We start from the raw sequence: 13,617 nt of genomic DNA, 5'->3' as shown, positions 1-13,617 counted from the left end.
ATGAATACTCTCTCTCTCTCTCTCTCTCTCTCTCCCTCTCTCTCTCCCTCTCCCCCCCTCTCTCTCACACGCACAAATATAAAGGGGCTTCATACCTGCTTCCCCCACATCTTCCCTTGCTCAATTCTAGAGGATAATAAAGACATGCTGCTCTTGTGCATCCCTCATTACCATCCCAGCTTTACAAATAATGGGCACCAATCCCCTAGACCTTAAATCCAATGCCTTATGGCAAATTGATATCATCTATATTCTCCGACTTGGTAGACAGAAATACATTTTTGTCCCCATATATACATACTCGCATTTTATATGGGCTACAGCCCAAACAGGTGAAAACTCAAAAATGTTAATTTACCATATGCTCTCCACCTTTGCCATTATGAGCATTCCACAACATATAAAAACTGATAATGAACCCTGTCTTCACCAGTTTTCAATTCAAAACCTTCTCCACACATTGGGAATTTGCCCACCTTACAGAGAACCCCCACAACACTCTGGGATAATGAATAATAGAAAAAACACATCAAGTCCTAAAAGCCCAAGTTCTAAAACAAAAGACAACCACCTCCACCCCTAATGTACAATTCATGAGAGCTTTAACTACACTAAACATATTTAACATCTACAAAAACTCCAAACAAACCTCCTATCCCCCTCCATTGGCACACACTAAAATTAACACCACCCCCTCCCATGATCCTCTGGATGGAATTTGGTCCTTTGGATGGAAGGGACCAGACCCTCTCCTTACAACCAGGAGGGGTTTCATTTGTGTTTTCCCACAGGAATAGTCTAAGCCCATATGGGGTCCTACCAGAAATGTCTTGGCACCCCACCCCAAACAAGATGGCACCATGACCAAAGAAACAAGTTCCCCTAGGACATCCTAGGTGACTGCCACCCAGGCTATGTGCCCTCCACAAGCTCCCCTCTCCTCTATTCTCTTGGCTGTTTTTGCCATTCTTCATGCAAACTCTGCTACTGCCCAGCCTCTCCCTAGCCTTTCTAACACTTGCCACCAGAGAGTCTTTGCTAGGGAAAAATCTACAACGTGCACAACAATGTCATAGGAACCCAGGATTGCCCACTGGAAGGATGTCGGACCAGTAGGGGACTGAGATACCCCTACATCTGAATTCCATCTCTACTAACCCTAGCCCTTTCCTCTGCTTTCCTTACTTAAATAGGTGTCTCCAGGGCGCCACATACGGAGGTTGCAAATATTGGAGCTGTAGAATTGAGTCTACCAACTGCAGCGGCACCATGCTCGCTAACCTTAAAGCTCATTTTCAGCTTTCCCATCAGGGATCCATGGGATGAGCATTAGTGAACAGGAGTCATGGGTGCACTCCACCCTAATGGCTATGCCAAATACCCCATAGTCGACCTACAGGTCTTCTGTGAGCTTGTCCCCACCTCCAAACCAGTCTTTACTCGTGTTAATATTCTTCAACAGGAAAATCAATCTCAGAAGGAACTCCAGGCCACCCTCTCCTGGCTACAGTACATCCAATATGCAGCTGACCTCTGTCCCTTAACCACCCACCCCAACTCCTCCCAATGCTTTTCCTGTGCTTCTTTCTCCTGACAGCTATTAGCAGCCATTCCCATTTTCCTTCATGAACTCCTTACCCACAAGAAAAGCACAAGACATTCCTCTCTTTGCCTACCCACCCTCTTTGCCTTGTAGAACCCACCCTGAAACTCCATCTTTCATGTGCCCGTGACTTCACCATTGTTAAGTCAGTATGTGTTAACCCTTCTCTCTGTTGTAAAGGCACTACAGGTGCCTGTATTAGCCTCCCTTTTCAAGGCTCCTGCACCCCCATGATAACTGTTCCCCAAGTTTATCTCTATGAACCTGAAGAACTCACCTTGCAGATGAGAGGAAGCCGAAAGAAGAGAGATCTTCATGCCTCTGCTCACTGGACTGTGCCTTGTTGTCTCACTGGGCATGACAGAGCAGCCCTTGTTCAAACACATCTGGCCAGGGACTTGCAGGACAAGCTTGACCAGGCAATGGCCTCCTCTGCAGACAGCCTTTAGTCCCTTCAATGCCAGATAACCTCCTTAGCAAGCAGGAGCTATTCTCCAAAACCAGATGGCCCTGGGCTTACTGACTGCTGAACAGGGAGGGACTTGTATTTTGCTGGGGGAGGAATGTTGCTTCTATGTCAACGAATCTGGGCTGGTAGAACAAGATGTACAAATGCTCAAAGAGCTCTGGGGGGATGTCCGCACACACTATGCTCCCAGCAGACTCTAACCCCATGGTAGCCTGGCTTTAGCCTCTCCTTGGCCCCGTACTAGAGCCTTGCTTCTTTCGGCACCCTGCCTCACCTAATTTCTAAAGCAGCAGATGAGCAGCGTTGTAAAGATCACTACTAATCAGGTCCTGCTTCAATATCAAACTGTTCCCAACAGAGGAGACAGTTATTCTGATGATACCTCTCCTTTACAAAAAAAGAAAAGGAAGAGAGGTGGGGCCAATGGAGCTGTGCTACCAGACACTGGCAAGGGTGAACAGATTCATAAGCCCCAGTGCTCTCATATCTGAGACTGGTAGATGCTTCATCTGCTCCTGACCTGGAGCACATGACCATGGCACCCCACATTAGGATCATGACCCCTAGTATGTAGCACAGAGTTTTTCATGCTAGAGAGGGATTTAGATGGGCCAGCCCCAAGGGTTTAGCCAATAAGCTTCCCTTCCTGGACATTCCTTCTTGCAAAACGTATTTAATCTCTGGCCCACCCTGAGTTCCCCTCCCCCTGAACCCAAGAGGCCCCCTTGGTCCTGACTCCACAAGGTTTCCAGCAGCGACTGGATGCCTGGAGTCTGGTAACCCATTTCCTCACCTCAGTGTGCTTTGTTTCTCACCTGGCCTGAGAGCCCCATCTTTGGCTATGCTCATAGCCTAGCGCCCCTGTTTTGTTTGCCCAGAAGAGTACACACACCCCAGTGGTGAGATGCAACACGGACCCACACACGGCCAGTAATGCTCAGTGTATAAACAGCTGGACAGGTGATACTGACAGACACCCAAGTGATAAAGGGCTGCTGAGAGCAGCCCAGCCAGCACCCCCAGCTGCTGAGGAGACTTAGTCCCCGCGTGCAGTCTTCCCTTTTCAAGCTCTCCCTCTGGGATGAATAACAGGCCATCTTCCTATGATGAGACCAAAGAGAGACACCAGGGACATGCAGGGCTCCTGGTGTATACTTGGGACAATTATCACCTCTCTTCTGCCTAGGACAGCTGTGGAGACAAAACCATCCATTTCATTTGCTGGTGCTGGACACTGATCCGTGCTGCAAGCTGAGCAAGTAAGTAAGGTAAGGGGAAGGACAAACCGGGCACTGGGAATACACCTCAGCTTGACAATGGCATCTGCTCCCACCAAGGAAACCCTCATGTTCTTCCCTTTTAAATTCAATTTGCCAGATGACCATTGTCCGGAAGGGCTGTGGAGTCCCAGGCTTGCAGCAGGCTGCAGCCTCACATCCTCCCACACCTCTCCCAAACCCCCACAGTTACTGGCCTTCCTCATCCCTATGTCTCCAGCCCTTGCTTTCCTCCTGAAATTGCCCTAATGATGCATTTCCTTCACTCTCATGACATCAGCTGTCATCTAAACTCAGGTGGCTCTTATTGTCCATCCCATAATTTATTACTTTATATCCGGAAATGATACTTGAAGCCCTTCAATGCCTTTAAGTAAAGGAAGGGAACGGCTACAGCTCAAGCCTGCCAGCCAAGGTCTGGACTACTTGCCAGCTAGTAGGAAGAGAGGTCAAGAGAGCACACTATGGTGTGCTATTTCCAGGGAGTGTACAAATCAAAGTCCAGTACTCGGGACTTCTGTTATTTCTTCTATCTCCAGCCTCTGAAGAAGGCAATAACAAGAAAGCATCCCAAAGGTGCTCTGAACGCAGCCTGAATGTGGACTCTAAAAGTCCACATGCTGCAAGGATATAGCCTAGCGTGGTAACATTGACAGTTAGGGGAACCTTGAAGATGCAGGGTCTAATAACTGCTAATGGGGCCTTTAAAGGGGAGTGCGGTCCCCTAAGAGTGTTTTAAGCAAATCTGGTCCCTCTCTCAATCTCTGTTGTCTCCTGTGTTGCTCTCCCTATTCCACAGGCTTTCCCCACTACTGACATCCCACCTACAAGGCCCTCACTAGAACCAGGCAGACTCCAGGTCCATGCTCTTCAACTCCGACAACTCTGAACTAAATAGCCTGTTTCTTTACCGAGTACCCATCCTCTAGCAATCGGTCATAACACAAAGCAGGCACGGAAAGAGCTGAGGACTCAACATAAGGCAAAATCAGACAAAGTTGGGCACAAATTAAAAAAAGTTCTTAATTTGGAACATACAGAGGCACACCCAGGCATCTCAGACAGCATGGGTAAGGTTCAGGGTGGTTATATGTAAACCATATGACAAGGGGAAGCACCCATGGGCTTCAACAGACAGTAGAGAGGGAAACTCATTCAATCATGAAGGTAAAGAAAGGGGATCTATTTACATAACACTTAAGACACTCAAGACAGGTGGGGTGCGGTCAAGTCTTCACAGTGCACATCTGTTAACCCTGTAAATCTTCACGGTATGGTCCTCGCCACAGCTTGCAAAATGCAACCACTCTGTCCCCTCTTCACTCTGCTCAGTGTCGTCATCGCTGCAGCTCTTCCAGCATAACCTTCTGATACCCAGGCTGTGACTCTGGCTGCAACCGAGACAGAGATCATAAGGTCAACACAAGTCCTGATTACAGAACACTCCACTGGAGCCCTCCTACAGTGATGTAACCACAGTACCCACGCAGCGGTGATAGCACGGATGGAAGGCTAATTAATACTCCAGTAATTTTATCCTATATTGTAAATATCTTACTCTATTTACTTTCAAAACAGACTAATACTTTACTCACTGGCCAATGACAATGCCCAAAGGAACAAGAAATAGTAAATTTCTGTCCAATGTTTTAATCATCAGTAGAATGACTGAAGTGACTATTAAGATGAACTTTTTAGAGGCCAGCAAGACAGCTAAGTATGTAAAGGTATTTCCACTAAGCCAGTCCACCTTAGTTCAATACCTGTGACAACTCAATTTCTGCAAGTTGACTTCTGAGCTCCACTCACATTACTGCATGCGTATGCTCATATATGAACACAGTCTTACATAAGTAAATACAAAATTCCCTAAAAACTAGTCTTTTAAGATGACATTTTACCTCAAGATTTAATTTATTTAATTCAATAATTTCAAGATTATTGAATAGTTTAATTTTTCAATATATTTCAGGTGATTTTCTTCTGCTGACATTTCTAAGAGATGAATGGACTTTAATATTTTTTAACTATTGGGTAAAGAAAGATGATTTGAACCCCTTAGTGAACCATATAGTCAGAGCCATGATCTCAGGGTAACCTAACCGCAGGGCGTCAGGCAAGGTAAGAAACTGTACTAGAGGTTCTTGTTTCCCAGGATCTCCCAGAAGGCCGGCCCCAAACACTACCAAACAATTAGCTACAGCTCTTGGAAAAAGTACAATACTTTCTGTGTGGAACTTGAAACACATGCTCAAAATGAATAAAGTTGAGAGCAAGACTCCCAAGTAGGTTTTAAGGCTGAAAGAGTGAAAGAGCACAGGACTCAGACCTCACCTTCAGATATGCCAGGGGCCAGCTGGCATGATTCGGTGCAGGCCTGAAGCAGGGGCTTGAAAAACCAGCCCTGAGTGCAGATGACCCCTCACAGTGCAGATGTAAAGACAGAGTTCGCAGACAGGACTCAGCCCAGTCAAGCACCGTGCATGAACCATAGTTTACTGGGGTTATTCAAAAGAGCATGGGCGATGGATAGGCAGCTACCCACCTATCAACTGCTCACCTCTTATAATTTTAGAGATCGAGGGCCTGCTAAGGTTTCCTTGAACCTCTGGTGCCCCCATACAGGAGCATGCTAATAGGCCTGACCTGCTTCAGAGCAGGGAGTCATGTCCAACCCAGAGGAGACATAAGATGTCCTAAATTACAAAAACAGCCACAGGATCAGGCTGCTGTGTGCCATGTTTTCTAAGAATTTCTAGAGAAAATGTTTCCATGTTATGTAGACCATGACTGAGTGCTTAATGAGAGCTCATCTTCCTGTAAGGAGGAACCTGATTATTAAAGCAGCCATGAGTAAATTTGCTATGAATAGCAAACTCTATAAATATGGGTGCTGAGTTTTAAAAAGGCAAAAACATAAATGAGCAACACTAGACAGAACATTATTAGTTTTTTCTCATGTCACAAGTTATCAAGGTTTGGGACACTGATTTGGAGGAGGAGCACCAGAAGCAGTGATAAGGACCCCAGCATCACAGAGGCCCAGCCTCCCCACCACTCACTGTCGGACTCACTGGATATGGTTTTCATCAGATTAAACAAACTGGTGGAAGTGGTTATCAACCAAATCCTGCATTTCTCCCATGGGCTGTTCTGAAGGTTGGCGCTTACTTATTTACATAAAATGATGGGGGTTTTGTTTTCTGAGGGAGGGGCTGTTTTATTTCTTCTTTTAAATCTAGCATGTTGACACATGACATTTAAATGATATGGAGGGATCTGGAGAAATGGCTAAGCACACAAACAGGATGGTCTGAGCTGACATCTCCATGTAAAAGCCAGACTAGCTCCATATACCCATAAACCCAGTGCTGTGTGGACTGGAGACAGAAAGACTGCCAGGGTTGCTGGCAACCAGCCCAGTTCTACATTCAACAAGAGACCCTATCTCAAGTGAATATGGCAGAGAGGAATAGAATGGACACCTGCTGTCCTCTTCAGACGTCCGTACATGTACAAGGAGATGGGGACATGCTTGAACATGTGTGCATATTACTCAGTGGTAGAGTACTTTCCTAACATGCCTAAGACCCTGGGTGGAAACTCCAGCACCACAAGATTCATCAGTTAATTACAGGACATGGCCCCTAGGAAGCCAATCTGAAAGTCCTGCTTTTAGTTCTGTGAATGCACTACTAACAAAAGCTAAAATTTAGTAATTAGAATACCAGTTATCCAAATAACACAGCATATTAAATCTAGAATTACTTTCATGTTACATACCCTGCCTATCATTACAACCAGAAGGAAATAATCACCAGATGAAAACCCTGAACTCTACATCTTCCCATGCTAACTGGCTTCCCACACTGGGGCCATGGTAGAAGTCTGAATACCAAGCCAGGGGCAGAGCACTGTGTACAACCAGGCAGAGGGAGTAAAGAGAAAGGGAGGGCAGGAGCAGGAGTGTCCCAGGGATGCCCCCGCTGCTTCCTTTTGTAGCAAGCCAAGCATGCGCTACTTCAATGGCAGTAACAAGTCAGACACAAGTCTTAACAAGCAGTTACAGTGAGCACTAATGGCTGTGGAAGGCCCGCTCTCTAATCTCTCACCAGCATGAGGACACTGTCAATTAGGACAGCATTTGAAACTATGTTTAAACAGTGCAGACCTCAAAGACTGAAAAGCCCAAGAAAATGAGACACAGAAAGCTATCAATGACTCACTGAAAGCTCAGGCACTAAAAACAGTGCTAAAAACAGTGACATGTGCGGGTTAAAGTGGCCTCTGCTAGGATGGGGGGGGGGGCGCGTAATTCAGCTGGTGGAGTGCTTGCTTAGCATGCATGAAGCCTTAGGTTCCATCTCAAGCACCACATAAAAACAAGGCTGTGATGGTGCAGGCCTGTGATCCCAGAACTCAGGACACAGAAGAGTTCCCCAGACCTCATCTTGGAAAGGGAAGAGGAGAGAGGAAAGGCAATGGACAACGTCTGTAATTGCAGTGCGACAAAACTCAGTGGCCTAGTTAAGGATACCAAAAGCTGAGTCCCACACACTAGCAGCTGTCATTTTAGGAGGTACAACTAGGCTTGAAGTACCAGAAATCTCTGTCTCTCTAATGTGAAAATGTTCACAAAATTTGCCACCAAAGACCACTTTTTCTGTCTAATCAGATGGAAACGAAGTAGAGAGAAAATACCTTGGATTTGTTTCTACACAGCTGGTCCAGTCATTGATTTCCTGCTTGGTCTTGTTCCAGGAGTATATACAAATCTTCCCGCTCTCTAATCCAATTGCAACGATGTATCTGTTTTGTGGCGGGGAGATGACAGAGGTTGGTTTAGCATGAGTTTCTCTTATCTCTACCTGCTCTACTGCTTCCTCACAGTATCTCAGTTGCCCCCTATACTGCTCTGCTGGGTCTCCAGCCTCCTCTCTGCAGAAGGTACAATCAGGTCCACCTGTCCTGAGCTGACAAAGCCCACAAGCTAGTGTTTCCCAGCACATGCACCGACTTCTGTTCTCCTAGGCTGCTTGTAACAGAAAGCAAGGCAGTGCAGAGTCTGAAATAAGAAACTTCATTCCTATTCCCATTTGACCACCAAACACAGAATTCTAAGACTGAAAACTTCTTATAAGAAGCAGAAGCGCCTTGAAAGCAGCAGCAGCTCTGTCCACACGCCAAGACAGTGAGTGAGATGCTACTGAACAACAAGCAGGTCTCACAGAAACTGACCTTTGGGCCGGGTTAAGCACTGGGCACACACTGACAGCTGTCACAGAACTGCCCACATCCAGGATCGAGGAGCATGGACGGATGGGGTGCTCCATGGGGTTATGGCTGGAGTTACACTCGCCCCAGACAACCACCTAGAGCACAAATCACACTGTGAGGCATCTTTCGCAAGGTGCTGTATTCCAGTGCCAGGAGACAATGACTGCTCTGGGGTTTTTGTACAGCACAGAGAAGCCACAGTGTGGCAAACACAGGTTGAGATCTCAAAAACAGAAGTGTACCAGAGAGCATAGAGTGTTGTCTATTATGGTCTGTAACACACAACATGGTTCCAATGCAGTGAAATCCTGCCCATCATGTCTTGCCTACAGTTGCTGCCCTCAGAACTTGCTACATGTTAGTTAGAGAGGAAGCCAGTCTCCTCTTCCACACTACCTAATTCTTAGGCAGTCAACTTGGCTATCAGGATGACAGAACGTTGACAATATATCCTGCATAAGACACATGGCTTCCCTGTGAGCCCAGGGCTCAAGGGTATTTGACTGGCACACAGAAACGGAGAAGGAAGCAAAACGGACAGGGCTCCAAAGGCAGGACCAAAGCATGATTCTAACAGGCTCTGGGAAGCACACATTGCTGACACTGCAGCAAACGCACTCGGTCTGTTTTAGCCAACATATCCCTGAGAGTTAGGAAAATAGAGCCTGCTTCCTCAGCACCCATCCAGGGATCTGTGCTCCCCAGGAAGGGAACAAACAGCCAGCCTGGGAGAATGATATTGGCAGGTCCACGGTGATGTGCTTACTATGCACCAGGCCCAAGCCAGCTCTGTTCCAGGTATCCAGACTGCTTTCACAAAGGGAAGGGTGATGAAAGGAAACACTACACTGTTCTACTAGCCCTGGACTAGGAAACTCAGAAAAGACAATGTTCTAAGGAGCACGAGAGCAGAGGAACGGCCAGGAGCCACAGGCAGTCCTTAGGCAGCAGGGGAAGGGTGAGTTCAAGCACAGAAGGCTGCCTAGTTTCCTGAGTTTGTCAACCTTCAGTCATGTTCTGCTCTTCCATCACTGAATTAGAAGGTTATAACCTTCACTACCAAAAACTGGGACCTGGGAGCTGGCTGAGTCTTTAAAGGCTTGTCATACAAACACCAGGACCTGTGCTGGATTCCCAGGACCCGTGTTAAAAATAAAACCCAAACCAAAATAAACTAATCCCAAGCAAGGTGTTGTACCCAAACTCTGCACTGATAATGTCCTGGATCAACAGCCACAAATAAAGCCCATTCCCAGGAGTGTGTCACTCAGAACACACTCAAGAGTGCTGTCTCCAGCCCCAACGGCTCTCCTGGGTTCTCCCTTAACCAAACTGGGACTACCTGATAACAGAAACTGACCAAGAGTTCTTCTCCTTATGTTTCAGAGAACATATTTATAAAGCTTAAAAAGAAAACCCCTTTTAATATACATATATAATGAAGAAGTCATGAACTAATCTGTACACATCACGAGTAAGGCAGGAAAATGTGCTTTTAAATATAACTGTAAAAACATTATCTCACATTTGTAAAAATATTAAGTTTTATCTTTGGTTGAGAAACAACCATTACCTTTTTGTCTCGACTTCCAGTGAAGAAGTACTTGCTATCAGGACTCCAGTCACAAGACCAGATGATTCTACTATGCACAGAAGTAATTTTGTTGGTAAATGCAAAGAGACTAAAAAATGGATCTGAAAATTAAAACAAAAACATTACCACATATACATTGCTCACAAAGCAGGGCAGGCTGCTGTCTGTCAGGCACCAACATAACTCAGTGGCCGCTTAGCCTATGTGCACTGACTGCAGCAGAGCCAGGAACCCTCCCCTCAGCACAAGCCCAGGTGCACACAGCTCATACTGCCTCCACTCACTAGGGAGTGACAACAAGAATCACTTACGCATTCAACTAAAGGCTAATGTATGGTTCTAAAACAAGTCTGGAATGATTTAACTGTATTCCAGAAATAGCCAGTTGCATATTACGGGGAAAAAAATACTACAAAGAGAGGAGGGAAGACATATTTTTCTTACAATATATATGCAGAAGGCTTAAAGGTAATTTCTAACCTATATATGAACTATGTAACTGCTATGAAAAAAGAATTTATTAATCCATAATCCAAAAAGATACAAAAAATTAATACCCACATCAACCTTTTTTGTGTTTATTTTTAACATTTGCTTATCTATCTATCTATCTATCTATTTATTTATTTATTTAGTGGGTGTGTGCGTCCACATGCATACATGAGTGTTTGTCAGACAACAAACAGCATGTAGGACTTGGCTCTCTCCTTCCGCGTGTGCAGTCCAGTTACTGAGCCTGGCCCTCAGGTTTGGTGGCAGGTGCCTTTACCTGCAGAGGCATCTTGGTGGTCTGAGCACTGCAACTTTTAAAATGAAGTGCTGCAAATTAGGAAGTTACTAGTGATGTCAAAGGAGAACAATTGCTCTAAACGTACAGTGGTGCTACATCCTGACAAATGGATCTACTGAATGTCCCAGCTTACACAGTCTGCTGTGCAGTGGTAGCTTACACCAGGACAGCTGTGGGTCCACAACGCACATCACACGCCACATGGCTAAGCTCAGAAGATCAAGATTCAAAACCTGAAATGTGGTCTGTACTGTGGGCCTATCACCTTCACATAACTATGAGGAATGATCTGAGTTTAACCATGCCCACCCCTCTACAAATAATAAACAACTAAATCTTAAAAAAGAGAAAGGTTTAAATAAAGCCAAGTGCTCTCCAGTTGCCTGAGAGCACTGAACTCTCACAGCCTGTCACAGGCTATCTCCACTCTGTTACCTTTCTCTCTTCATTTCACAGCTGCTAAATGTGGACAAACGAATGTGATGGCCTTACTCATATCCTTCACTACACAGGCTGCTTTACCGAACTCAGCTGAGGTCGCATCCTGTCTCTTCCACAAAGACCAGGTTCGATCTCTGGAAACAGCCAGTAAGAACTTGTCATCAGGTGAGAAGGCCATCTGTGTGACGGTCAGAGTGTGGAAAGCAAGACTCTGCACTTGCTTCCAAGATGTCGTGCTCCAAAGAATGATAGCCGCGTGTTCCTTCTGAGATGCCTGCAGGCCAGAGATGAGACCACCATGGGAGCAGAAACAAATCCAAAGAAAACATTCAAAAGAGCGTAGTGTCTCTGTGAGTCTATTTTAATACATCCCTAACAAAAGCCTCCAGAAAACTCGAGGGAGGTCACATACAACCAAAGAGATGAATTTCTGGAAAAGGTGAGGCACGATGAGAATGTTTGAACATTTTCCAACAAGTCATGTGTGTGTTAACTGTGTGGTGACCAGTTTAGAAGTCTCTATTCTGGTGAAGAAAGGACTGAGTATCACTGGACAGAGAGTCACTCCACAACAACAACTAGACGAAGAAGAGGTCTTCACCCTATTTACAAACCTACCAACAGAGCTTCAAAACACACAGCGAAGGAATTGAGAAGGAAAGGAAAATAGCTAAGTATAGTCAGAGACCTCAAACTCCACTCACAGCAAAGAGCATACACACCTTAACACCATCCTTAACTAACACCCATGACTGACAGTCACTAACAATTCTACCCAAACAAACAGACCAAACCTTCCTTTCAACTGAACATGAGATTTCACCACCAACCCATTTCAAAGGAGTCAAGTCATAATGTGGTCTCAAACTCAGTGAAACAAAAATAAAAAGCAGCAATAGAAAAATGTTTTGTTTACGGACACTAAATAATACATTTAAAAATAGCCAGGAGGCCAAAGGTGATCAAAAGGTTGTGAAGTATTTTTAACTGAATAAAAACACAACATATTAAGATTTGTAGAATGAACACCTTATATGGAACAGCTAATTCCAAGGTTCTGCTACAGTGCTATGAGACAGAAGAAAATGCAGACAAATCCAGAAGCACTTTGTTGCACTGACAGAAGGCAGAGGTACACATGAATGCATGGATGAACACACACACACACACACACACACACACACACACACACACACACACACACACACGGACATACACGGACACCATGAAGACTAGGTTAGGAGAGGTATTCCCAGTAGAAAGAATAAAAAGATGGCGTCTGGTGGTTTGCATGAGATGTCCCCCGTAGTCTGGGCATTTGTAGAAGTATGTATGGTCTTGCTGGAGGAAGTATGCTATGCCACTGGCAGAGGGTTCGGGGGGGGGGGGGTCAAAAGACTCTCCCTATTTCTCTGTTTTCCATTTGTGGTTTGAGAGGCAAACTCAGCTCTTAGCTGTTCTGTTGCCATGGATGCCTGCTGACACATTTCCCCACAATGTGGGTGACTGACTTTTATTCTTCTGGAATCGTAAGCCCACATAAACACTTCCTTCAATAGTTGCCTTAGTCATGGTTTTTACCACAACAATATGAAACCAGCATCACTAGTGATTCTGCAGCTACTGAAAAGGTCCTAAGGGATAGCTGTGTAACAAACAGGCTTATTTAGCAGCCATTAAAGGATTCACAGATAGTGTGGTGTTTCGAATGACAATGGCTCCCAGAGGCTCATAGATTTGAATACTTTGTCACTGAAAGGTTTAAGAGGTGTGGCCTTGTTGGAGGAAGTGTGTCACTGGGGGTGAACTTTGAGGTGTCAAGCCAGTCCCAGTGTCTTTCCTTTACTGCTGCCTGTAGATCCAGATGTAGAACTCTCAGCTCCTTCTCCAGCACCATGTCTGCCTGCACACTGCCATGCTCCCACCATGATGAAAATGGACTGACCCTCTGAAACTGTAAGCCAGCCCCAATTAAAGCCTTTCTTTTTATAAGAGCTGCCTTGGTATCTTTTTTTTTTTTTTTTTTCAGTGTATTAACAAGGTTTATTACAATTAATTACACTTATTGTTCACAATCTTCTCTCACATTCAAACCCTCCTTGCAAAACTACATATGACCACATATAGAGACTCTTATTTAATTAGTCCAGAGTAGGACTAGTGCCT

At 45.3% G+C, this 13,617-nt stretch overlaps 1 protein-coding gene across 1 annotated transcript in view; it reads right to left on the bottom strand.

Annotated features, from left to right (window-relative positions):
• Positions 1-4,347: 4,347 nt before the first annotated feature.
• The window catches only part of Elp2 (elongator acetyltransferase complex subunit 2), a 35,295-nt gene continuing 26,025 nt past the window's right edge, over positions 4,348-13,617 (bottom strand). Inside the window, exons 18-22 of the mRNA XM_021214156.2 lie at positions 11,533-11,725; positions 10,200-10,321; positions 8,588-8,721; positions 8,051-8,158; positions 4,348-4,740 (exon numbers count right to left, since the gene is read on the bottom strand). Coding sequence (XP_021069815.1) covers positions 4,584-4,740; positions 8,051-8,158; positions 8,588-8,721; positions 10,200-10,321; positions 11,533-11,725 — 714 coding nt within the window. The 3' untranslated portion in view covers positions 4,348-4,583. The remainder of the gene's footprint in view (positions 4,741-8,050; positions 8,159-8,587; positions 8,722-10,199; positions 10,322-11,532; positions 11,726-13,617) is intronic.

Source organism: Mus pahari, chromosome 15 (genome assembly GCF_900095145.1).
Source record: "Mus pahari chromosome 15, PAHARI_EIJ_v1.1, whole genome shotgun sequence".
NCBI lineage: Eukaryota > Metazoa > Chordata > Mammalia > Rodentia > Muridae > Mus > Mus pahari.
The sequence above is the reverse complement of the archived record's forward strand: the minus strand, read 5'-3'. Positions and strand labels throughout refer to the sequence as shown.